The 26,355-nt window shown below is 55.8% G+C and overlaps 2 protein-coding genes across 2 annotated transcripts in view; both read right to left on the bottom strand.

The window, feature by feature from the left end:
• Positions 1-623: 623 nt before the first annotated feature.
• LOC121084295 (bone morphogenetic protein 8B-like) lies at positions 624-16,371 on the bottom strand. The gene is made up of 8 exons (XM_040585624.1): positions 16,340-16,371; positions 14,656-15,062; positions 7,212-7,404; positions 5,681-5,829; positions 4,762-4,956; positions 3,881-3,960; positions 3,406-3,516; positions 624-1,770 (listed from the first exon to the last, which is right to left on the bottom strand). Exons 1-8 carry the CDS (start codon positions 16,369-16,371, stop codon positions 1,621-1,623), a joined length of 1,317 nt encoding a protein of 438 aa, XP_040441558.1. The 3' UTR covers positions 624-1,620.
• A 491-nt stretch (positions 16,372-16,862) lies between these two features.
• Positions 16,863-26,355, bottom strand: part of MACF1 (microtubule actin crosslinking factor 1) — a 147,347-nt gene continuing 137,854 nt past the window's right edge. The window contains 6 exon segments of the mRNA XM_040587703.1: positions 16,863-18,559; positions 18,913-19,036; positions 20,933-21,043; positions 21,622-21,833; positions 23,697-23,814; positions 26,009-26,026. Coding sequence (XP_040443637.1) covers positions 18,303-18,559; positions 18,913-19,036; positions 20,933-21,043; positions 21,622-21,833; positions 23,697-23,814; positions 26,009-26,026 — 840 coding nt within the window. The 3' untranslated portion in view covers positions 16,863-18,302.

Here is a 26,355-nt window from a genome sequence, read left to right as displayed (position 1 = left end):
CGGGATGGCCACATCCATTTAGAGTTCCCAGCGGTGGGTAGCTCTGGCTTTGCACCGTGAAGGTAACGGCGTGGGTGGAAAGTGATGGATTTGGGATTTCCTAGGAAATGATGGCACTGGGTACTTCTGGGAATGTGTGTCCGTGGGGAGGAAGGGTTGTGCTTGTGTAACTGGGGGTTTGGGGTTTTGTCACACAGACCAGGGGTGGTGCTTTTCCGGAGTGGACACGGGGATGCTTTTATTCACTTGCTTGTTTCCCACACTGGGGGTCGTTCGTTGCCCTATTGCTGGGACAAGGTGAGGGGGGAGCACTCAGATGTGGTACCTGAAAAAAACCAGCCCAGCATTCCCCTTCCTTTTGTCCTTTAAATCTCGAAGTTGTGACGATAGTCCTTGCAGACACCTCCAGCAACACCTGAACCTCGGCGGGGAAGCTGAGGGAAGCCCTGGGCTTTCTCTGCAGAGGGACCGTGTCACACGGAGCCACAATTCCATCCTGAGCTGGATTTCATCTGGAATTAGCAGATAAAATCCTTCCAAAGAAGCGAGACTTTTTCTCGGGAAGCCAGGCATCCGCAGGGAGCAGCTCTTTCTTACTTTGGTGGGTTGATTGGGATTTTTTTTTCCTTTGCGTTCAGCTAAGCCAGGTTTGTTACTTGTCCAGTGATGCAAGGTTCCGCGGGTACCCGAGCTGAGAAACAGGGCAAGGCTTTTCCTTTTAAAATCCGAGCAAATAAGTAATTTAATTGTGCAAATAGCACAGGGAAGCTGCCCGGGGCCGGTGTGGTCACAGCCCTGTTGGGATGCATCCACCGGTGAGCGCAGCCACTGTCCCAGCCAGGGGGACACAGCCTGACCTAAAACTCACATCGCCACAATTTGGCGGGGCTAGTTTTCAAGCAAATAGGTGCAATTTTAGCCGATCCCGAATATTTCTTCGTTGCGAAATCCCATCCGCCGAACAGAGTGCTGCTGTGCTGTGACATTTATTAAAAAACAAAGAGCAAGAGAAACTAGGTGTTTACTTTCTGAACTAGGTGTTTATTTTATAACAGTGTCATAGCTCAATACGGATTTTTTTTTAACATTTTTTTTTCCCAACTGGCTGAGTTTTGTGAACTTTAAGTAAACAGGAGCGGGTTAGTCAGCCAGCTGCTTAACTGGCTGAGGGTGTTTTCGTGAAGGGAATTAAAAGCGCTGGGTAGAGGTGGGTTAGTTAGCTGGAGATGGTTAGAAACAGCTCAATCCCAGAGCAACCTGGATGTTGCTTCCCTCGTCCTAGTTACCCTTCAGCCCAAACTGCCTCCACCAGCGACTGCAGCAGCCTGGGAACCAGCAGCACGAGGGGAAAAAACATCAGCCACGAGGAAAACATGTAACCAGCCACAAATCCTCTTTCCTATATATATATATATATATATGTATGTGTCTCATTAAGTGCGGTAAGAGAATAAAAGTTTTATATTATTTACATCCACTTCTAGGAAGGGGTGGGAGGAATTTCTTTTTATTACTTATTATTATTAATGGACTTTGCTCTGATGCAGCCTGTGAAAGCTCCTCTTCCATGCACGCAGCAGCATCCCATCGCTCCGGTGGGATCGGGCTGGGACCTGGCCGTCAGTGGCAGCCGCAGGATTTCACCACCATGTTGCGGTGCTTCTTGAGGATGACGTTGTTGTTGCTGTCGTAGTAGAGGACGGAGGTGGCACTGAGCTTCGTGGGGGCACAGCACGCCTTGGGCACAGCCTCGGGCTTCATCAGGTGGACCTGGGGGAAGGATGGAGCCTGTGAGTGCTGGCCAATGCAGGAAAAAAAAAAAAGGAGCAGCAAACCAGCTCATAGCTGCAAAAACCCTGGGTGAATGGGGAGATTATTTCCAGCTTTTTTTGCAAAAATATTTATTCTAAGTGCTGGGCAGGCTTTGCTGCAGTTTATATTGGATTGGGCACCGTGGCACTGTGTGGGCCAGGCAGCCCCTTCATTTATTTGGGACTTCTGGGCCCTTTTCTCACTGTAAATAGGAAAACGGCTACAAAAATAAATCGGGGCAGCATGGGTCTCACTCCTGTGCGGGTGGGGGAGCTGGATGCTGTTTGAATAGCGATACTGCAGGGCTCAGCACCACCCCACATTTAACACAGCGCACTAAAATCTTCAGTGCACACCACCTCCCTGAACACGGCTTGTTCATTCCCTGCTTGGGACACAGGTTATCCTGGTATTTTGCCGTCCAGCATCAGCGGGGAGGCTCACAGGCTGCTCGGCGCACGCAGCCCTTGCTGCCCTTACCCGACATGTGCGGTTAATTTATTGCAGGGGCAGCCGAGCTCTCCCAGTTCGGAAGTCCGGTGTTTTTGCTCTCAAACCCTGCTATTTGCAGCGCAGGCTGGGGCTGGCACGGATCCCCGGCCGCCTTTGCCCCGGCGCTTCCCAGAAGGGCCAGATCCGGCTGCCAGGTGATTCACGTCCTGCCCAAACGGCTCCATTTCGGGAAGAGCGTTGGGTTTAGGGGTGATGGGTGGGTGGCGGGGGTAAGGGCACCCCTCCCTGCCGCTGCCAGGATCGTGCCCAGCCCTGGATGGGGCCTCTGGCAGCTTAGTTAATGCAAAAATTAAACCCCGCCAGGCGATGCCTTCAAAGGCTGGGCTGAGGACTCGGCGCTCCCTGTAATTAACCGCGAACACCGGAGCCGGTGTGACTCCGCCATTGGGAAATCAAACACTTACAGGGCAGGAAATTCCAGAAATTAAAGCACCGGGTGGGTTTGGGAAAAAAGGGGCATTAAAGCCTTCCTGCTTGGAATATGCTGAGCCCAACGTTTGGGCGCTGAGCTGCAGCGGCGCTATCTGGAGCCTTGGATGAAACCCTCGCACGCGGCCGGGGAGAAGATGCACGGGCCACACGCTGCCCTTGCCCACCAGCTGGGGGGGAGCAGTGGGGGGCTCCTGCAAGCCCCGGGCTTGCTCCTGCACCCCAGCCTGCTGCAAGGGGAGGCTGCCACTAACCTGGAAAAAACCTGCCCATTTTGCCCCTCTCCTGCTGCTGTTAACCTTGAGCAGGATCGCGTCAGAAAATCAAGAGGTGGAGGAGCTCCAGAATTACAAATCCTCCACCGTTACACCCTTTTGGCTCAGGTTGGTGGCAGAGCCAGTGTGCCCTCACGCTCGTCCCTCCATCCGTGTCCTGAACTGCTGTTTCGGCACCTCCCGGTGAGCCCAGATGTGTGTGAGCCCACTGATGCTTTATCGGGAGCCGGAGCTGAGCTGCACCCTCCGACCAAAACGCTCTCAAAGCCAGGCGCACCCAGCCCCAAATCCAGCTCTCCAGCGGGACCCGCTGGGCTCCGACCGGTCCCCAAAGCCCCCAGCATCCCCACGGGATGCCACTGCGGGATGCACTGACCAAGGACTGCAGGATGGCGTGGTTGGTGGCGTTCATGCAGGAGTCCAGGGGGAAGGCGCACTCCCCCTCGCAGTAGTAGGCTGAGTACCCCTGCGGGGCGATCACCCAGTCCTGCAAAAAAGGGTTTACACCAGTTACACCACGGGTTTCATGCTTTCAGTGCCCCTTCATCTATTCCCCACCTGCAAAAACAACCCAACCGGCTCCTCCCTGGGTGGCCATGCCAGCAGCAAGGGCTTTTCTAGCCTGAGCCACGAGCTGTTTGGGGTCACCGGTGGGATTTGGGGTGGTGGCAGTTCACGTTTGCCTTCCCAGCTCCCGGGATGGGGCTGCGGGACCCCCCTGGCTGCCCCGCGCTGCTCACACCACTGCAGGTCACCATGGCAGGAGAAGCTGGGCTGGGAGGGAGCCCAGGATTGGGGACAGCGATGGTGGTTTTATTTTTTTACATTTACTTCTCCCGGTAGACAAGTACCAGCCAGCCAAGGTCCTGAAAACTGACGTAGAGCTCGTGGCGCCGGCAAACCTGCCGCCCATCTGTGGCGTGGACATCGTCTGTGGGAGAAGGAGACAGGCAGCATCAGCCCTGTGGTGCCAGCACCCCACATCCCACCCCCGCGCTGCAGCCACCCCCACTCCAGGGTGGGATGAGCTGCCTGTATTGTCGGGGTTAGGCCAGAAGAGCCAAAGAAGTGTAACCTCCGTTGTTGCACGAAAGGAAAAGAAGATTCAGCCTGGCCTGAAATTTCACGCTCCAACATCGGGATTGATTCATGGAATGGTTTAGGTTGGAAAAGACCTTTAAGATCAAGTCCGATCGTTAACCCAGGACTGCCAAATCCATCACTAAGCCATGGCCCTAAGCACTGCATCCGTTCGTTTGGGGGATTCATCCTGGGAAGGGCTAAATCCCAGCTCTGTCACAGAGGAATTGCCATCGAGGGTGTTCCAAGATAAATGGGTTTGGGAGAGCTGGGGCTTCCTGCATCCCTCCTGCCTGAGTGGCTTCCTGGGGCTGTGACACCCTCCTGGGGCTGGGACACCCTCCTGGGGCTGGGACACCCTCCTGGGGCGATGCTCTCCAAGGGTGGCTTCAACGCCAAGGGCAATGATGCAAAAAGTCCAAGACTCAGGTATCCCAGATACCCCACAAGACACCATCGCCCCAGACCCACTGTACCTCCCGAACCACAAACCACCTCAGTCTTCCCCAAAACCACCCAGAGCTCTTTACTCCGCTTCGCACGGGACCAAACCCGGGATTTCTGCCCTACTAACAGCAGGTGCCTCGATCACGGCAGCACCGGAGCCCGGCGCTTTCCATAGGGACCACTTCTCACCCCGCAAAGCTCTTACCAAAAATGCCCGGCAGCTTGTTGGGATGCGGGAGGTCGTTGGCCTTCTTGGGCTGCCGCCTCCTGGGGGGCTTGGCCGCCCGTGCCACACGTGGGGGGCTGGGGCTCGCTCGGAAAAACGTCACCATGAAGGGCTGCTTGGAGCGGGGCCCCCGGCGCCCCAGCAGCCCCGCCGAGCCCGGGTCGACGCTGTGCCCTGCAAGGATGGGAGCACGCACGGGTTTGCTCTCAGAATGAACTCATTTGCTTAAAGCAAGGGGATTTTTTTTTTTTTTCTCCTTGGAAATTTGCAGAGGGTAGCTGCGGTTTCGGCATCCCAAGAGGCTGGATATCCCCCCGCCCGTGGGGCTCCCGCTTGGCTGTTGCTGTGCAATGGGCAGCTCACAGAGGCGGGGTGGCCTCATCCTGCACGTCGCCACCACGTGATGGTCACGAAGAGCAATTCAAGGATCAACCCAATGGCTGATCTTCCCTTTCACCACCGGGGAGGAAACCTCGGGCGCTGGGAGGGAAGGGGATGGATGGGGCATTCACCTCCCCCATGGGAGCGGAGATGCTCTTCGTGTGCCCGAGCACCTGCAAAAGGCACTTTTGGAGCAGATTTGTCCCGTGGTGAGAAGAGGGTTAATCCTCCGGCACAGAGATGAGGATCCCTCCAGGTAGGGAGTTCATTAAGTGTTAATGGGGTTATTACAGTCCTCACCAGGAACCCCATTAACATGAAGGAGGCCTCCCCATCATCAGGGCTTGCCTGCAAACCCAGCTGACTGAGGCTGTGAGCTGTCCCTCCCAGCTGGAAATTTAAAATTGCAGTGAGAGGAACCCCACCACCGCCTGCTGTGGCACTAAGGGGGGAGATGAGAGGACTTTGGATCCTGGAGATTTGGTCCCAAATGCACGGGGAGGTGAGGCAAGCTTACCATCATCCGTCTCTACGTAGAGCCGCAGCCCCAGGTTGTATTTCTGATCCACTAACCAGTGGTTGCTGGCGGCTGTGACGTCAAACACCAGCCAGCCCTCGGTCCCAGCACGCAGGTCCTGGACATCCAGCAGGAACAGGTCAGACTCCCTGCAGAAATGGGGGGAAGGGGGGAGGCAGGTGAGTAACAGCACCCAAGGGGCATCGGCACCAGGGATAATTCATGGAAATGACTCCTCGGTGCCTGTGTCTGTACAGGTCCCAGCACAGCAGGGACAGGACGGCGGCTCCTGGTGCCTCTGGCTGTGCTGGACATGATGGTGGCACCCTGGCAGCTGCCCTGGGAAAAGCTGGGGTGTGGCTTTGCCTGGTGGGAACGTGTGGGAACAGCCGGCTGCAGTGGTGCTGCTTCCCTCAGCACTTGTATGGTGGTGGGAAGGGCAAGTGCTGGGGCTGGTGCTTGTGGGAGGGCCCCATCCCCTTCCCGTCCCCATCTCCATCTTTGTTTCCATCCTCATCCCCATCCCTGTCCCCATCCTTTTTTCCATCCTCATCCCTATCCATGTCCCCATCCCCATCCTTGTCCCCCTCCCTGTTTCCATCCCCTTCCCATCCTTGTTTCCATCCTCATCCCCATCCCTGTCCCTGTCCCCACCCCCATCCTCATCCCCATCCCCATCCCTATCCCTGTCCCCATCCCCATCCTGGTTTCCATCTTTGTCCCTGTCCCTGTCCCTATCCTGGTTTCCATCTTTGTCCCTGTCCCTGTCCCCATCCCCTTCCCACCCTTGTTTCCATCCTCATCCCTGTCCCCATCCCCATCCCTGTTTCCATCCTCATCCCTATCCCTGTCCCCGTCCCCATCCCCTTCCCATCCTTATCCCTATCCCTGTCCCCATCCCTGTTTCCATCCTCATCCCCGTCCCCTTCCCACCCTTGTTTCCATCCTCATCCCTGTCCCCATCCCCACCCTTGTTTCCATCCTCATCCCTGTCCCCATCCCCATCCCTGTTTCCATCCTCATCCCTGTCCCCATCCCCGTCCCCATCCCCATCCTTGTTTCCATCCTCATCCCTATCCTTGTCCCCGTCCCCATCCCCTTCCCATCCTTATCCCTATCCCTGTCCCCGTCCCCATCCTTGTTTCCATCCTCATCCCCATCCCTGTTTCCATCCTCATCCCTGTCCCCATCCCCGTCCCCATCTCCATCCTTGTTTCCATCCTCATCCCTATCCCTGTCCCCGTCCCCATCCCCTTCCCATCCTTATCCCTATCCCTGACCCCATCCCCATCCCTGTTTCCATCCTCATCCCCATCCCTCTCCCCGTCCCCATCCCTGTTTCCATCCTCATCCCTATCCCTGTCCCCGTCCCCATCCCCTTCCCATCCTTATCCCTATCCCTGTCCCCGTCCCCATCCCTGTTTCCATCCTCATCCCTATCCCTGTCCCCATCCCCATCCCCTTCCCATCCTTGTTTCCATCCTCATCCCTGTCCCCATCCCCATCCCTGTCCCCATCCCCATCCCCCCACCTGTTGGAGTGCTCGGCGGCGATCTCATAGATGCTGACATGGAGGGTGTTGTTGGCATGGCGGGTGGCACCCCGCGCCTTGTAGATGCGAAACTCAGCGGCTGTCACCGACTCGCCCGTGGGCACCTGGGTCAGGTCGAATCTGAACTCCTTCCAGTAGGGCTTTGGTGAGAAGATATCCCGGTCCTGCTCGACTGCGGAGCAAAGGGGTCAGGGAGGGCTGGGCCAGACCCTCGCCATGCCACCAGCCACCCCGACGGGCTGCTCTGAGCCTGCAGCCCCTCCCTGACCTGATGTGGGGACAAATCCTGCTGGGTCCGGGCTCCTCACCCCACCGAGCTCTTGGCTGCTGCTGCAAATTCCCATCTCTCCTCTCCCACGAGTTTTAACTTTGATGTACCACCCCTCTGTTTTGGCACACATCCACCCTGACTTTATTTTGCTGTAAATCCCCCAGCCTCCCATCCTAAATAATAATAAAATTATTAAAATGTTTAAATTAATAATTAATCTATTAATTAAAATAAATATATATAAAAAAGCATCAGCGCTTGGCTACGGCTGGAGCACGGAGAAGCTGCCCCTGGTGCCGTGCTTTAGGGGCTGCAGCCCTTTGCGCTTCTCCAAAGGGTGAAAAACCCACCCAAACCCCCAAATTTTGGGGATCGGTGGGATCGTCTGGAGCAGAATTGGGGGTTTTCTTGCAGCAGGTGCTGGAAGGACAAAAATCGAGGACAACCCGGGGCTGCTGTCGGGTGCCATAGGTCCCCTGTCACCTGCAAATGTCAAGAATTGCAGCCTAGCCCTTTAGGGGGGGACTGTCAGGTCACTGCTCCGTAAAAATAAACCCTTCTTTTTCCCTGGAAATACCTACTTTCCACAGAAATCTAGTGCACGTTGGGAAAGGAAAAATCTACTTTTTTTTTAAAGTCTGTAAAGAAAAAAACCCCGCCACCGTCTTTCTTTATGCAGCCCCACACAGTTTCTTTAATATGTAATTATTTTCTTCAAATTGTTCTTTAAAAATATTCCAAGCCGCCATGAGTGAATATAATTAAAGTGATTAAAGCTCCTCCTGCTTCAGGCACACAAGCAACATAAAAAAACCCTCTGACCTGGTGCTTAGTTTTAAAAAGAAAACAAACAGATCATTAAATAAATAAAACCGCGTGTTTTCCAATGCAACTTTTAACTGATTCTTGGAGGAAAAATATTCCAAATTTAAAGCACCATAAAGCTGCCATCACTGTTGATATGGGGGGAGCAGTGTGGCGCATCCCTCCAAACTGAACACTGAGATTTTAATTATGCATCCACGTTTTGGTTTGGGTTTGTTTTTTTTTTTTTTCCCCTCCCTCCTCTTCTTTTTTTTTCGCTTTTTCTTTTTTAAAACCCCACATTCCCTCCAGCTACTGGGCTCACCACAAGCCATGTTATAAAAAAAAGCCCGGGGCCAGGCGGGCAGGGGCGGATGCAGAGAGGCTTCCTGCTGCGGCCAGGAGGATGCTGTGGGGAGCCGGATCCAGCCCCTGCACCCCCTCGGGGGGACACCACCGGTGTCCCGTCCCCCCCCCCACCCCGCTGCAGCCCCTCGGGCTCTTTTCTGCTTTTCCATGTCTCCCCCCAGCCCATCGCTGATGGTTTAACACTCCTGGACCATTAAAGATGCTGCCGAAGCCACCAACACCTCGTAGTTCTTGCAAAACCCTTAACCCCCCCAAAACACAACCATGGAGGTTAAGAATCATCTCCCCTTTTTCTTTTTTTTTTTTTTTTCCTCTGACAACCCCCCCAGCAGGACATTCCATGGTCGGTCCAGGGGACACCCAGGTACAGCACGGTGTCCCCTTGGGTATTTTCAGCCACCTGGGTATCTCGTGGGTCCCCCCTTGGCTCCCTGCCATCAGGTGAGCCCCAACACCAGCTCAGAATCACCGTGACCTTCACCGAGCGTTTTCAGCAAAGTGATGCTGTGGGTGGGCTGGCACCCAGGGAAGGGCGGGGGGGTGGGGTGTGTCTGTGGCCCAGCCAAGGTGGTCACAAGGACCCAACAACACAGAAAAAGACCCCAGGGTGATTTTTAGCCCCGGAGAAGGGTGAAAACCTTTGCTAAAGCAGCACTTTGTTATGAAACGTTCCCATCTGTGTGCTGCGGAGGTGATGGAGTAGTCTGAAGGCCATTAGCTGTGCGCCTTGAACCAAGTGAGCTGGACTTAATAGCAAGGTGCTTGGTACTTGGGATGAGAGACTGGGAGGAATCCCTGCTTCCTCTGCCCCGTCAGAGCAGAAAAGGGGATCCTGCCCTTGGAAGGGCAGGACCAAGGGTGAAGCATCCTCTCCCGTGCCGACACCGGGGTCGTGCGCAGAGGGGGGCGATGGGGACGGGGCTGGTGACCAGCAGGTTGGATACGGTTCAATATCACCCTGTTTGCTGGCAAAATGATAAACGGCTGCAAAAATTACAACCCTGCAGCGCAGCCTGCGGCGCATCCCGAAAGCACCCAGCACCTTTTGCCCAGGTGGAAAAGTGGGTGCTAAAGTACTGCTGGGGGGTGCGCAGGGCCCCCCCCTCGCCCCAATCTGGCCAGGAGCCTGGCGTGCCTGGGAACCTGCTATTGATTTGAGGCGGGTTGACTCAGCCACACCGCCAACCCTCAATTATCTGTGGGCGGATTATCCGGATTGCGGATGAGACACACTAAAAAAACCCAACCCAAGCTCTTCGCTCTCCTTGCCCCCTCCTTTGGCATTTACCCGCTCGCCCCTAAGAGCTGCTGCATCTTTCCCCAAAGCTGAACGCCACAACCAAGCTGTGCATTCTCACCCATCCGAAAAAAAAAATATTAAAAAAAAATTATATGATGTATAAATATATATAAATGGCCGTGGGGCCATGCAACCCCTGTCAGGGGATGCCCAGACCTGACTGGGCTGAGCCTTGCTGTGTCTCCCAGCCCCAGTGCGCTCCCCATCTCTTCCCAGAGATGGGGTGACGGGGCCGCCTGCCCTTCGTCCTGCTCCCCAGGTTATTTTTAGCCGCACTTTTTCATTGTAAACTTTCTCTGTTTCTATAAACTGTGCATCAGTCATAATTACTGGTCCTGGGCTGCTCGCAATGGTCCCCATGATCATTTCAGACACTAAATTAAAAGGAAATGCCAGGATATTCAACCACATGAAGTGCTCTCAATCCTAAAATAGGTTTAAAGGAGATGCAAGGAAGATGCTATCCTTCGCTTGCAAGCAGGAAAAAATAAGCTCCGGAGGCTTTTTGAAGCGGGGAGAGGAGTTATCCCAAATGCTGCGGAACGCAGCCGAGCCTCTGCCAGGCTCCTACGTTGCTTCTCCCATTCTCCCAGGATGAACATCAGGAGCTGTGGGACACGGGACTGAGCACCCCCTGCTTGCACCCCCAGCCCTACAAGCAGCCAGACGGGATTTTTTATCTGCAAAGTTTTTCCCGTTTCCAACACGCAAGGGATTGCGGATAAAGCACCGACACCTCAGCCTGGCTCATTCCGCGCTGCTGGAAAATGCTGCCATGTGTCCCTCAGCCGTGCTGGGTTTCCTGGCGGAGCCGCTGTGGATGCCCAGAGGAAGAGGAGGTGCAAACGGCTGCAAAATGATGTCAGGAGTGGGGAAATCCTGACCCTGCTGCTGACAGCAGCTGGATTTCAGTGGTAATTGTGTGGGGGCAAAGGCGGGTGCCCGCATGGGTGCCGAGGCCGGCAGTGGGTGATGCTCCGCCAAGTGTGGGGAGCAGAGCAGCACACCCCAACTCCCTGGATAAATTAAAGAGGTTGCCGTGATCTCTCACCCCACACTAATGGCTCCTGGCAGCACCCGAGGCACTGCAGCTATTTTTGCACAGGTGCCCTGTCTTCCTCCCCCGGTGCTCCCTGGCACCCCCCCCCGAAGCCAAGGTTTGCCAGAAAGATGTCCCGCCAGGGGCAGAGCTTCATCCAAAGCAGCCATGGGGGGTGTCCGGCCACATCCCAGGCAGTGGTGGGCACCGGGGAGGGGTAGGGAGGACACGTGTGGGGCTGAGGGGCGGTCACAGGGGGCTTGGGCACGCTGCGGCACTGCCAGCCTCCTCCTCCTCACCTTCCCGTTACAAACCTCTCTGCTCCGTGATTATACCCTGCACGGCCCCGTGACTCACGGCTGGTGGCTCAGCCCTGGCCGAGAAGAAACCTCCAAGCCCATCCTTACCTCAGGCTTAAAAATACATCCCACCTGACTCCAGTTAGCACACAGAAATAGCACGGGGCAGCTCAGACAGGGGTTTATCTTCAGCAGGATGCAACGGGTGGATCCACCAGCACCAACCCCAACCGCAGGTGCCCATCGCCCGGTGCCCCTTGCTGTCCCCAGCCCCACCACCCACCTTGGCCAGCAGGCAGGGCTCCCTGCTCGCCCAAACCAGGACGTGTTTGTGCGCTGGGGAGGTTTGCCGTTCCCCCCTTCCCAGGAAAAAGGTGTGCCGTTGGGAGCCGCGCTCCGGCCTGGCTCACACCCGGCTGCGCAGGGTGGCTGCGAGCAAAGAGGTCCAAGTGCCCAATGGAGCACTGACTTCGCCCATTTGCATGCCCCATCAGGGTAATTGTGCAGCAAATTATGCATGCAAATGAAGGCTAGCCTTCTCCCACAAAAATTTTTTTCATTAACATGAAGGGCCTGATAAAGCCGCAGAAATCAAAGCCATTCAAATTGAAGGCTGGAGCTGTGCTCCCCAACTCTCCTGGCTGCTCTAGGAGCACTGGGAAGGGGAACGGTGCCAGCACCGCCACACCAGCACCCCTGTGCCGACACCCCTGCACCAACACCCTGTGCCAGCATCCCTGCATCAGAACCCCTGGCACCAGCACCCCTCACTGATGTGTCCCAGGCGGCTCCCCAGCCTCCCCCAACGTCCCACCCTGGCTGCCATCAAACCTGGCCATTTTAAAGCACATTTTGGTGCTTTTGGGTTGTTTTAAGGGCTCAGGGAAGCTGGGATTTGATGCCCCAGTATCTGCCTGTCCAGGCTCAGCTAACCTGGGACACTGAGGCCCGCCCACTCCCAAGGGCTCTAGACAGGAGGTGGGTGCCCAAGCCCATGGGCACCCTGACCACTGCCCAGAGCAGCAGGGTCAGTCCCAGGGAGCTCCCTGGCCTCTTTACGTCCACGCACGGTATAGAGGATGTAAGAACAGGTGGAGATGCCTCAGGAGATGCCTCAGGAGATGCCTCAGGAGATGCCTCCAGAGTCCTCCCTCACCCACACCTCCTCCCGAGGGCGCAGGTCCCCACCCTGCCTGGTCTCTCCAGTGATGGTTTCTCCCCATGCTCAGAGCACTGGGGGGCTTGGAGGGGTGCAGAGGGGAAAGGACCCTGCCTGCCTGGTCCTCAGCAGTGCCATGGTGAGGCACCTTCCCTTTAGCACACCATGGTGCAGCAGCCAAATCCAGTTTTGCCCTGGGGACATGTCCCCAAGCCCAGGACACCAGCCACATCTGCAGCTCATGGGCCAGTGTTGCAATTTGAGTCCCAATCAGTTCGAGCATCACACAGGGCACCAATTGTCGCAGCACAAGCAAAGCTAGCAAGCTGCAGCAAGGCTTTACCGTGGGTCAGATTCCACTGTCCACGCTGTTTCTCCATCCTCCAGAGGCCAGACCACACACCTCCTTCTCCCTGCTTCATCCAGCCTCCTCTCCCACACTCCTCAGGGCTATGTAACCCCTTTGCAGGGACGAGCTAGAGCTGCACATCGTCCACGTCAATCAACCCACTGCCTCTGAAGCAAGGCCACAGCTGCATATTATCAATGTCAATCAATCCACTGCCTTCATTCCCCTGCTCTGTGCCTCCTGACACCCCCTGTCCTGCACCTCATCCCCCAGCCTTTGCCCAGATGCTCCCCAAAAGCCTCATGCCTGGACACGGACCCCCAAACACCCCTTAAAGCAATGAGCAGAGGAACACTCCGTATCCCAGTGCCTGGCCTGCTCATCCTGCTAGGTTCAGGGCACCCCGGTGCCTGCCCTCATGCGGGGACCTCTCACACCCCGAGTGCCCGTGGTCCTGTGGGTGCTGGCTGGAAATAGCTCTGCTTGCATTGCCACTCATGCAACTGCCTGGAAATTGGACGGTGGCTGGAGCCCGGCATTGCTCAGTAACCAGCTGGACGGGATTCCAGCAATAATTAGCAACCTTGAGGATTTTATTTTGAACTGTGATTCAGTGTCCCACCACCGCGGGTAATTCGGTCCACCCTGCTGCTGGCACGAGAGAGCTGCTGGCCTGCCTGCACATCCTGCTCACCCCACAACCAGCTCATGGGTGCCCACCGAAATGGGGAGTGCAGGGTGGGCGACACGGGTGCCTCATCCCATGGTGCTTTCCAGCCTCCCTCCGCTGCGATATGATGGAGATAGGGTTTGGGGGAAGCAATCCGGTTGATTGGGACAAGCTCACCAAGTTGACTCAGCTTGGTCCCAGCCCGATGGCCCTCAGCCCACCCTGCTGCATGGCTTTCCCCTTCCCCAGCTCCCTTTTTCGAAGCGGAGCCGGGTTTCATGCCACCGGGTCCCTCGCAGCCCCTCACCCGTGGTTATTAAGCTCAGCTCTGTGCCCAAGGGGCTCTTCTGGGCAGGGATGCGCTGAGAAAGCAGCCCAGGATGGCGGGATGCTCGGAGCCGTCGGTACACGGCCACGGTGCCCTGCCCGCAGCCAGGGCCGGCCCAGGGACCAGCTTTGCTCGGTGGGGTGTGGGTCGGGGTCGGGCTGGGCTGGCAGGGGGGCTCCGGGCTGTGCCCAGCCCTGGCAGCGTGGCCGCCCGCAGCCCTGTGCGCCCTGTCCCGCCGTGTGCTGCTCCCCGGTGCCTCCCCGGTGTCCCCACGGTGACTCCCCGGGGCCTTGCCGGTGCCCCCCGTGCCCCCCCGGCACTGCGGACGAGGACCCCGAGCCCCCGGGGCTCTGCGCTGTGCGAGGCTCGGCAGCCGCCCCCGTGCCCGGTCCTACCCTTGCGCCCCCCGGGCCCCCGCTGGCTCCGGTCCTGCCCGTGCGCCCTGGTCTGCTCCGGTCCCCCCGTGCGACCCCGTCCTGCCCAAGCCGCCTGGATCCTGCCCGTGCGGCTCCGTGCCTCCGCAGGCTCCAGGCCCTCCGGTGTGCCCCGGTCTGCTCCGGTGCCCCCGGTCTTGCCAAAGCTGTCTAGACCCTGCCCGCACGCCCCGGTCCTCCCGGTAGCCCCGGTCCCCCTGGTATCCCAGGTCCTCCCGTTATCTCCTCACGCCCCGGTGACCCGGTCCCCCCGGTATCCCCGGTCCTCCCGGTATCCCCGCATGCCCCGGTGTCCCCGGTGTCCTCGTACCTGCCGGTATCTCCTCACGCCCCGGCGCCCCCGGTCCCCCGGTGTCCCCGCACGCCCCGGTGCCCCCCCTGTCCCCGGTGTCCCCGCTCACCCATATTGACGAGGCTAACGACGGTGTCGGCGCGGCTGACGACGCTGCCGGGCGGGGGGCTCTGGGTGCTGAGCCCGGTAAGCACCGGCCGCGACACCGGCGCCTCCTCCTCCCCCTCCGCCTCCTCCTCGCCGGCCACGGCGTGGTACAGGTCCAGCATGAAGAGCGGCGCGGCGGCGGCGGGGGCGCGGGCGGCGGCGGGACCCCGCGGCCGGGGCCGGCCGGGCAGCCCCAGCACGGCCAGGATCTCCCGCTGCACGTCCCGCCGCTCGCCGCCGCTCAGCCGCCGCTGCAGGGAACCGGCGGCGTGGAACCGGCGGCGCAGGACGCTGCCGCTGCCCAGCTGGCACAGCACGGCCGCGGCCCAGAGCAGCGCCAGGGCCCCCAGCCCCCCCCGGCCCGCCGCCGCCCCGCGCCCCGGCCCCATGGCACCGCCGCCGCCCGGCCCCCCCCGCCCCCCCGCCCCGCCCGCCCGGTGCGCTGCGGCACGGCCCCGGGCACCGGCACGGCACGGCCCGCCCCGGCGGGGCGAGGGAAAGGGACGGTCCCTCCGGCGGCGCCGCCCCGGCAGCGGCTGCGGGACGGCCCGGCCACCCCCTGCCCGGCGGCCTCGGGGAGCGGCGCAGGGCACGTGAACCCGTGCGCAGCCACCCCTGCTGGTGCTCAGCCTCGTGGGTATCCAACCCCGTGGGCACCCATCCCTAGGGATGCTCAGCCTCGTGGGTATCCCAACCCCATGGGCACCCATCCCTAGGGATGCTCAGCCTCGTGGGCACCCAGCACCATGGGCACCCACCCCTAGGGATGCTCAGCCTCGTGGGTATCCAACCCCGTGGGCACCCATCCCTAGGGATGCTCAGCCTCGTGGGCACCCAGCGCCATGGGCACCCATCCCTAGGGATGCTCAGCCTCATGGGCACCCAGCGCCATGGGCACCCATCCCTAGGGATGCTCACCCTCGTGGGCACCCAGCGCCATGGGCACCCATCCCTAGGGATGCTCACCTCCATGGGCACCCATCTCTGGGGATCTTCACCCATCTAGCTTCATGGGCATCAAACCCCATGGGCACCCATCCCTAGGGGTGCTCAGCCTTGTGGGTATCCAACCCCATGGGCACCCATCCGTAGGGATGCTCAGCCTCGTGGGTATCCAAACCCATGGGCACCCATCCCTAGGGATGCTCACCCTCGTGGGCACCCAACCCCGTGGGCACCCATCCCTAGGGATGCTCAGCCTCGTGGACACGCAGCGCCATGGGCACCCATCCCTAGGGATGCTCACCTCCATGGGCACCCATCTCTGGGGATGTTCACCCATCTAGCTTCATGGGCATCCAACCCCATGGGCACCCATCCCTAGGGATGCTCAGCCTCGTGGACACGCAGCGCCATGGGCACCCATCCGTAGGGATGCTCAGCCTCGTGGGTATCCAAACCCATGGGCACACATCCGTAGGGATGCTCAGCCTCAGGGGTATCCCAACCCATGGGCACCCATCCCTAGGGATGCTCAGCCTCGGGGGTATCCAAACCCATGGGCACCCAACCCCATGGGCACCCAATGCCATGGGCACCCATCCCTAGGGATGCTCACCTCCATGGGCACCCATCTCTGGGGATGTTCACCCATCTAGCTTCATGGGCATCCAACCCCATGGGCACCTGTGCCTAGGGATGCTCACCTGTGTGGGTATCCAAACCCATGGACATCCATCCCTAGGGATGCTCACCTCCATGGGCACCCAACCCCATGAACACCCAACTCCATGGGCACCCACCCCTATGGACACCCACTCCATGAGCATCCACTCCCGTAGCCACCCAACCTGTGCATCCACCCTCACCCATTTGGCAGCACCCATCCCCGTGGACACTCCCCACAATGGGTCCTCACCCCGTACCCCCACCCCCACGGCCACTGGCCTCACTGAACACCCACCTCACCGACACCCAGCACCTCCCCAGGCCCCCTCACCGGCAAACACCCACTCCAGCGGGCACCCTCATCAGCCAGCATCCTCACCGGCGGGCACTCGCTTTGCCAGCGCGTCCCCATCCCCCCCGACCACCCTCACCAGCGAGCACCCACCCCCCTGAGCCTTTTAATTTTGGGACTGGGGGTTCCCTGCTCGCACCTGTGTGTGGACACCCGGTGGGCATGGCCACCGCCAGCTCTCGTACTTTAAAAAGCTTAACACCGTGGAATAAAGTCGGAGGCAAGATTGTTTATTACCGCAAGCAATTTTAATACAAAAATCTGTCTGGTTTTTAAACAATTCATTGGTAGAGCTTCAGTTTTGCCTCAATTTCAACCAATTGAGAGAATCACACAGCAACACGGTCAGAGCCGGAGAGGAACAATATTCAATAAATACAGGAGCTCTGGAGAGCCCTCTCCCCGCCCCTGGCCCGTCTCCTGGTCACTTGGTCAGTTTGATTTAATTACAAAGAAAAAGTAGCGTACAAAAGCCAGACAGGACTTGTAGCAAGTGTGCTGGTGAGACTCGTTTCAAGGACAAGCAACTGTGCGTGTAAGTCCAGATTTCTTCTAGGAGCAGAGGTCACATCAATCTCAGCCTGGTTGGAAGTGGAATGACCAGTTAAATAATAAATAGGAAAAAAAAAAAAAAAAAAAAAAGAAAAGAAGAGCGAGAGATGCAGATAAATAGCGAACACCTTGGGTTGGTCTCTTAAGCCATCAATCCAGAAGAATCCTTTAATTCATAGGACCCACCACCACTAAGGGATGTATCCGAGTGATCCAGAACTGCAATCTTACCAGCGTGCTCTCCTCCGGCCAGCTTCAGCGTGACCCCCCCCACCCCCACCCCCCCCAAACCCACCCCCCCTTTGTTTGTTCTTTAAAAACGAAGTTGTCGGGACAGTATTTTCAAGACAGCAATCGTCATGACCTTCGCTGTAGTGTGTGCAAATTTTATTAAGTCAAACTCCTCTTTCTTCAGGTAAAACCACATAGCTTTAAAAAAATGGAAACATAAGCCCCAAGTCCCCTCACCTCACGTTTCTCTGGTTGAGGTATCTGTGATTTACAAAAAGAGAGTTCCATGAACACTGCAGGATTCAGGTCTTTGTTTTTAAATATAATTTACCTTGCTGAGACAGCAAGTTAAGTTTATAAAGATGCATTTAGGAAACAATCCTAAAAGATAAAGCAGGTTCACACCCTGCACCGCGCAGAAATCCTATTTATATTTTAGTTTTTCTTTACACTTTCACATCTTGACCTTTTTTTTTTTTTGCTTCCTTTTCTTTTTTTTTTCCTTTTTCTTTTTCTTTTTTTTTTCTTTCTCTCCCACATTTCAGTTTTTCCAGGCCCCTCTCTGAACAGGGGTCACCGAGAGGCAATTTTTATCTACATAAATATTCACATGAAAATAGTAACTTACAAAAAAAAAGAAAAAAAAAAAACAACCAAAAACCAAACCCAAAACAACCCCCAAATAAGGCAGCTTCATAACACAACTTTCTTTTACACTTTTAACAATATAGTTTCTCCCATTTAGAATAAATATACATCCAATGTATGTAGCAGGGTTAAAAACTGGACACAGGTTGGTGTGGTTTTTTTTGTTTTGTTTTTTTTTTTTTTGTTTTTTTCCCCCCCGGGAGGGCATGGGTACAGTATTATCTTTTAGGGCCTGGAGTTTTTGGGGTGGCAGTGGTTGTTTTCTTGGACATGGTTGGGATTTTGGAGGGTTTGGCCATCCCCCGGCGCGAGCCGCCCTGCCCGCCAGCCATGCTGCTCTCCGAAGTGTCCGAGCACGCCGACTGCGTTTCCAGCAGGTCAAAATCCGAGGCGTCGCTCCCCCGACGGCTGCTGGCCCGGCTCCCAGTACGGCTCCCGGCACGGCTGGTGGGACGACTGGCTGTTTTTTTAGGATCTGCAAGGAAAACCGAGAGCCCCAGCGGTGGGCGGATGAAGAGGATGAGGAAGATGCTTGTCCCCCAGCCGCATCCCCCCCAGCACCCAAATCCCCAGCACCCCTGTGGTTGCTTTCAACCACCCGCCCAGCACCCCTGAAACAGGGGGTTCAGCATCAGGATGGATTAATTCCCGAGCTTTTAACGAAGCAGCAGCAAGCCCTTGCGCTGCCGAACTGCTGCAGCATCTTCCCTCCCAGGCAGGGACACCACGGTGGGCATCCCCCTCCCGAAATATTTAATATTTTCTCTGCCAATTTCAGCAACCACAAAGGTGGCAGCAGGAGTTTTTCAGTTCTTGCACCTCACTTACCTGCCCGACTGGTTTTGGCACCTGTAGAAACTGGTGAGGAGCTGTTACTGGTGTCCCCAGCCAGGGAGGTCCGGCTGGAGTGGAAGGTGGGTCGCTTCAGCTTGCTGCCCGCAGAGGGGGTCACCTTGGGAGGAAGAACACAGGGAACATCTTTTAGCTGTCACCTGGGCTGTGACGGGGCCAAGATCACGCCTGAGATCAGGACCTCGGCAAAAAGATTTTGACATTTAAGGAACGCCCATCTTAACGGTCAAGGAGAACACAAGCTGTCGTTTCAGCAGCGGTTAATAAAAAAGAAAAAAAACACCTGGATCCTGAAAATTTGGAGGGCAAGGGCGGTTTGCATGCTGCGGGCTGATGCACAGCTATTTTTTAGGAAAAAGAAATAAATAAAAGCAAAGCTGCTGTCCATCTGGATGAGGGCAACATCATCGGGGCTCAAAAGCTCCACAAAGAGAATGTGAAATCTTGCAAAAAAAAAAAAAAAAAAAAAAAGGTATTTTAGCATCTAAGCAGCTCAGGATGATTTTGGAAGGTTGAACACAAGGCAGTGTCTTGAGAAACGCATCCCATTGTCAGGAGGCATCAGCGCAGCGCGGTCCTGCGAGGTGGAGGGATGTCGCCCTGGTGCCGGTGCCCTGGGCAGGTCCATGCACCTACCACCGGTCATGAACAGGGACATAAAACACACCGAATCGGCTTCGGTCGCATCCTGAAACGGTGCTTTTCCTGACCTTTAAGATGCTGCGAATGCAGGTGGCGGGGGTGGAAAGCAGCGCACCAGGCAGCTCTGCTCCCGCCGCTGCGGAAGAAAGCGAAGGGGCGAAGGGGCCGGTGCCGGCAGGGCGAGGGCACCTGGATCCAGCTGGAAAAGGCAGCTCCAGTTTCCAGACACCAAGCAAAGCGCTGGGGTTGGGGCAGCGCTGCAGGAAAGCGGCTGCCCAATGTGACCCGGGGGGGACGGGGGACACACGCCGCCGCGCTGCAGGGATGGCTCCAGCCCAGCTGCATCCCGCAGAGATGGATGTTCATACCAGAGGGCACTTCCCAGCGAGCTTTAAACACAACAGCTGGAAAGTTTTCCCTCCGTCCCCTGTGATTTGGTGATTTTGGAGAATCTTGGACATCTTGAAAAGCCATGAAACTGGAGCTGCGGTGGGGGAGGGGAGGGGGGAGGGGGTGCCGAGGGAATTAAAATCCATTAACACGTGATTGCGAAGGTACCATTTTCATCATCAGAGATTTCCATTCTCATCCTTGGTCCTATTTGATAATAGGCAGCAAGCAGGCAATTTGGGGCAACTGGAGAAGTGCTCCTGACCTTCTGATGATATAAAATAATTCCTTTTCTGCGTGAAAGCACCGCCAAGCAAGAACGCAGTTATCTCGCCAGCGCACACCACCGCTGCGTGAACCACCGAGATCCACCCGGTATTTCTCATCACCGATTTACAAGGTCAAGGGAAATCCGCAAGGAGGCTGTAACTTTAGGGAGATCAAAATCTCAGCCCGAATTCATCCTCCTGGAAGCATCAAGCCGGTGACAGTGCCGGACACACCGTAATACGTGCTTCAATGCGGTGATAAATAAAAATGAAGGCAACGTGGGTACTGTGCATGCGCTGTAGCTGATTTTCAAGTCTCAACTCGGCTGCTGGATTGCAATTTTTGAAAGCCAAAGACGGCCACTTTTCAATGCTTAAAAGCTATTACAGCTTGGAAAATACATATATATTTTTTTTTTTTTTTTAAAAGCACAAGAGGATAAACGCTGCTCTCTTGGTTAGAGAGCAGGTAACCGTGACTTGCCAGCCTTTGCGCTTTCTTCTCAGGTCGATGTTTTATTTAATCCGAGTTAGAAACCCATGAAAAACGCTAACAGTCCGAGCGTTAGCGGTGCTAACAAGCGCTGCTCTACCACAAGGAAAGCGTTAAAAACAGGCAGGGGAGCAAGATTTCTCCGTGCCAGCGGCACTCCAGCCTGTCGGCAGGTCCTCGGAGCTGCGAGACCATACTCTACCTCGGCGCTCAGGAGCTGGAAGTCGGAATAATCGAATCCCCTCAGGGGGGTGCCCGCTTTACTGTTTATCAACCAGGGTTTGTCATAACATCGAGAGAAGTGATGTGGAGTCTGTGAAATGGAAAATCCAAAGGAGAGGGGGGAGAGGTGGAAGTGAGTGGAAAAAAAAAAAAAAAAAAAAAGAAATGGAAAAGTATCTGGAATGGGGGGGGAAACGGCACTAAAATGAAACGAGAACCCAACAGGAAATATAACAATTAAAATAAAGGGGGAAAAACCCAAACAGATGATGAAATAAAACATGCATGGGCGGATGATGCGATGGGAAAGGAGAGGTGATGGGCGATGGCTTCGTCCTGCGTGCCGTCCAGGCACCACAGCTATGGCACAGCCCTGCCCTGGGGACCAGGAGCCTTCGGCTGCACCGGGAGTGCCGGGGATGCTCCTGCGGAGTCACGAGCACCCAGTGTGGGCTGGAAACCTGTCCTGCACCATCCCACCCCAAACCCATCCCACATGGACAGGAGGTTCCTCCTGCAGACACCATGAACATCTTCTAGAGACCACAGTAACCAGCAAGCCCCAAAGACCCAACATCCTCCTCCTCCTCCTCATCTCGCCGGGATGGGTTTGGAGGCCACTGGTCCCTAAAGGAGAGGAAAGAGGAAGGCTTCCCGCGGGAACCCCACCTTGGCTCCGCTGGCCGGAGTTGCAGGAGAGGATGGCATGGAGGCGCAGCTGTGGTTGCTCTGGCTGGCGCTGGAACTGGATCGTGTCGGGGAGGCTGCTCGGGAGGATGGTTTTGATCTTCGGCCTCGCGATCGGAAGGGGGTCATTCCCTGGGAGGCCCCCTCCGGCAAGATGAATTTCTCTCGGAGTTCAAGGTTGGTCCGTCCTCGTGCTGGAAGGGGATAAAGAAGAGGGGACCTGAGGTTCACGTGAACACAACGTCATTTCCAGGGGTCAGGAGGCTCCGGGGGTCGGAGCGCTCGTCCCGCTGATGTCTCCCCAAGCCCATGTCCGAGGGCGAGTGGACGGCAGGGAGACTGTCCCGGCTCTTGCTCTGCCTTAACCAGCTCTGCCGTGGATCAGCTCTCCAAGAAATCGGCTGATTAAAAGCTGCCTGATGCCCATGAGTTCATACTGGATGCTCTATTATTCTCTTGTGTCTTGGGGAAAGCACCCTAGAGGCCTTTAAACACCGTGTTACAACAGTGGCCAATGTCACCTTCAACGTGGTGAATAAAATAATAAGAATAAAAATAAAAATAATAAGAAGAGCTACGAAGGGCTGAGATCCTGCCCTCTCACAGCTCTGGGCAGCTCTTCACCAGTTTTTGGGGAGAGGGGGGAGAGAAGTGACCACCACTCATTCAAAACTAACTTGAAAATTTTCCTCCAAATGCCTCCAAGAGCTGGAGGGTCTCCCTTTAGTGCGCAAGAGGCAACCAAGCAGGGAGAGAGTCTGTGGGCTCCTGGACCAGCTGACACTGCCAACATTTTTCATGCTCACGGTGCTCCAACAGGGAGCAAGGGCACGCATCGAGCCTTACGGGACGCGGCAGCAATTTCAGAGTCGATGCATTATGGCCCAGAAAGCCAAGGCGGCATTTGCAGAAGGGAAGTACCACGCTGAGATAACCAAGGGATGGAAACAACCCCGATTGTCAGCACTCTTGAAACATCTGCTGCCAAGCATGAATGGGGGAGGTCGGAGGAGCAGGAAAATCTTGAGGGTTCCCTGAAGCAAGTGGTACACGCTGTAAATCACGCTGCTTTCAGCAACAGCCGTCGGCCAGCAGGAGCAGGGAAGGGTTAGGCAGCAGCTTGAAGAAGACATACCCAAAGCAATTAACATCTCAGAGACCCCGGTGAGACAGAGACATATGGAGAGCAGATCTAAATTCTCCAAAATAAACAGCCTCGATGCACTTCATTCCTGGCCAGCCTGCTGGCTAATCCTTCTCTGTCCCACGGTCACGGCTCTCAGCCTGTCACAGCAGTGTCACTTCCAGCCCAACAGCTCCGACTGTGATAAAACCTCCAGACTGAAGGTTTTGGGATGGAGGCGACCCTGGTTCTCTGTGCCCGCAGTACGTAACCCTGGTCTGCATTATCCCAATCCTCCCTTCCAAATGTGTCTCACCAAAGGAGCTAAAGACAACAGACAGACTGAGAAAACTTGTATTAGAAATACATCAGAGAGAAATCAAGTTGTGCAAAGCCACAGGAGAAACATCTCCTTATGCCCTCAGATGAGCCTGGAGCACCAGCGCCCCGTGGCCACAGCCCAGTGCAGCAGAACCACGGGGTCACGGACCCTGGCCTGGAGCATCTTCTCCCCAGAGTGTCTCAGAGCAGGATTTTACCACCTCCCAGCTTTGAACCTTTTGAGTTCTTTCAGGTCACCTTTAGGAAGCCCACTCCATCACCCACAGAGTCGCACGTACGCACCGACCGCCTCGTCAGGAAGCCGAGACCTCCAGCACGGCCACGCAGCAATGTTCGCTGGGGTCTCAAAACCAACATGCACCACCCTGCCCTCTTCTCCTCCCAGGACACCTGGCTAAAGGCTGCGAGATTCCCTCCGGTATTGCCAAATATTTTAACTCCTGTGGTTTGCTTTGGATCTGTTTTCTCCAAGTCCTGCCTATTTGGATAAGCCAGACCCACTCTGGTCATTCAGTCACAGCGGAGAACTTCTCAACCTCCCCTCACCGGGCGAGATGGCACCAGTTGTATAAACCCCCAGGAACTGCTTTACCTCTGCAAGGATCATTCTTCACTAAAAATTCATCCAGGGCCATCCATCCTCCACCGACGCGAACCATGACTGTGCTCCGCAGGATACGGACCAGCCGCAGCTGCTGGGAATCGCCGAACTGCGGAGCCAAGAAACAGTTCAGACAAGGGGAACACACCAAGGGATGCTCGGCTCCTTCCCACAGCGGGCTGCACCAAATGCTTTCATGAATTGAATTAATTATTGAGTATTTTTAAGGTTTCTCCAAATCGGTTCTTCTGGAATAAGCTCAGGCTAGTACCAATTTACAGGAGTTTTTCTGCCGTGTGGTTTTAAAATGACGCAGTTATCCAAATCCTTTAGTTTTAAAGCTGGGAAGAGAGAATTTTTTAGGGCACCCAATGAGATTTTGGAATTTGGTCTCTGAATGGGGTTTTTCTCACCCGGAATTGGTAGTTTTTCCTTTTCTTGTGAAGGAAACAGAGGCTGGCAACGCAATGACCCTCCTGGTGCAGCCCAGGTGGAAAAGAGCCGGCTGATTCAGATCACTGAGCACCAGTGAATCCGTAAGGCAAGCAGTGTCCCCGCTGAGCGAGAAACCTCTGATCATCAAGTCTGAAATCCAGGGATTTCACCGAGCCTCAGACTTGACCCCACCAGCCAGCAAGCCCCCGCCGCAGAGATCGCCAGTGAGGATGTTTCAGTGAGTGCAGAGGGATGGGAATCCAGGCGGGAATCCCGCAGCAATGTTGATTAGTGATTGCAATGTTCATTAGTGATTTTAAACACCTGCAATATCAAACAAGTGCACCCTGAATCAGAAGCGTGTGTCTGGTTTTTTCCAAGCTCCCTAAAGCTCCCGGATAGCCGAGCCCAGGCTCCCGACTGCCCTCCGCATCCCACCGGCGGCGGAGCCGGTACAGGATGCTGGGAGCCTGGCTGGGATGTAGCAGCTCTGCATCCAGGGCTGCAGAGCTGCTGCGATGAGAAGAGAGGGGAACCAGCTTTCGAAAGCGAGATCATCTTCAGAATGATTAAAAATAATAATAATAATAATAAAAAAAATATCAGCAACGTTTTCCCTGGGTGGAGACGAACACAAAACACAAGGCGTTAAATGAAAACGGAGAACGCAAAGCCACACTGAGATGGGTGACAGCAGGCGGAGGTAGCAGCATCTCCAACCCTCCTTCCCACAGGGATATGGGACCCTGGCCCCTGCACTGGTGGGTCTCCCCAACTGGGGGGGTCCTACCAAAAGGTGCTCGCCCCAGGGGGGGGAATGAAAGAGCTCCGCAAGGCCAAGGTGCCCCCGGGCAGGGAGGAGGGGGGAGCTGCCTTCCCTCTCCCCGGGCTCTACGTCAGGTGTCTCCAAGAGCTAGTTCTGTACCAGGGAAAAGCAGGGACAAGTCAATTCTCATTCCACTGCCACGTTTCCATTATATTTCAGCTGCTGTTGCAAATGTTTCTATAATCACTGCCTAAATTCAAGCCAGAGCTCTGCTGGACCCGCTTCCGACATCCAAGTTTGTGTCTTTTTGGGGACGTTTTTGGTAGGGCACCGTCACTCCACATGAAAAAGATGCTTTTCTGTTTGAGTGGGGGCGGTGGGCACACCGTAACGGGATGTGATGCTCCAGTCCTGTTAAAAAAAGAGCTCTGCCCCCTGAACCAGCCGGCACTCACGCGCGCTGCACTGCTCATCTCGGCTCACGGCAGGAACGGGGATACATGCGGGTGTTGTGAGCCTTGCTCCAGTTAGGAGTTACTCACCGGGTGTAGCGGGGATGAGGGTTTAGTTATGGTTATCTACGGGATTAAAGGGGTGGACTCGGCATTCGCATGGTGACGGCGATGCAAACCCACCCAGAGCCTGGTACAACCCTCCTGCAGGCAGGTGTAGCCCCCATTTCATCTGGGGTGGCTGTTCCCTGACTGAGAGTCCCGGGCACGAGCCCCTCTCTGCCACAGGGTGCAGTGATTCACCACTGGTTACCATCAGTATCATAAAAAAAAAAAAAATCCAAGAAAGGAGCCACGGAGAGAAAAAAAACCCTCCATTTTTGTCAAATCCTGCTTTTCCAATTTTTCCCCTTTTTTCTGCCCAATGCAGGTTTATTTTCGGGTGGCCCTCCCAGCTCAGGCACTCCTCTGTACCAGGCTCTGCTGAGCAGCGCTCACAGATCACATCCTCCCACAGCAACAAAGGACAGAGCAGCATCATGGACACACAAAGCTACGTTTGTTAAAAAATAAAATTAAAAAAAAAAAAGGTGAAAAAAAAAAAAAAAAAAAAAAAGAGGTGAGAGACAGCATCGCAAGGCAAACTGTACCTGATTGCCGAGGAAGAACTATGGAGGGAGAGGAGTTGTGGAGGGAGCAGGGATGGGGAGGGGGAAAAAGTCGAGAGGAAGAGGAGGGGAAAGAAAAACAAAGAAAAACATTTATGGGATTAACAGTGCAATCATCACGAAAACTGTTAACTGCAGGTAGTTAGAAATCTGTGGGGTTTACGCTATTTGTAAGAAGTTGGGGGAACCTGGGGCCAGTGCAGCCGGGGGGGAGAGCGCTGCAGCTCGGCTCTTCCCGGCCGGAGCATCAGCCCCAAATAATCCCCCCCCCGAAAAAAAAGGGCAGGAAAGGAAAGGAGCTCTGCTGCCAGCTCGCTTCGCCAGTTCAC

The sequence above is a fragment of the Falco naumanni genome, chromosome 3 (assembly GCF_017639655.2).
Source record: "Falco naumanni isolate bFalNau1 chromosome 3, bFalNau1.pat, whole genome shotgun sequence".
Classification (NCBI taxonomy): Eukaryota; Metazoa; Chordata; class Aves; order Falconiformes; family Falconidae; genus Falco; species Falco naumanni.
Note: the sequence above shows the minus strand (reverse complement) of the source record. Positions and strands in the feature narration are given on the sequence as shown.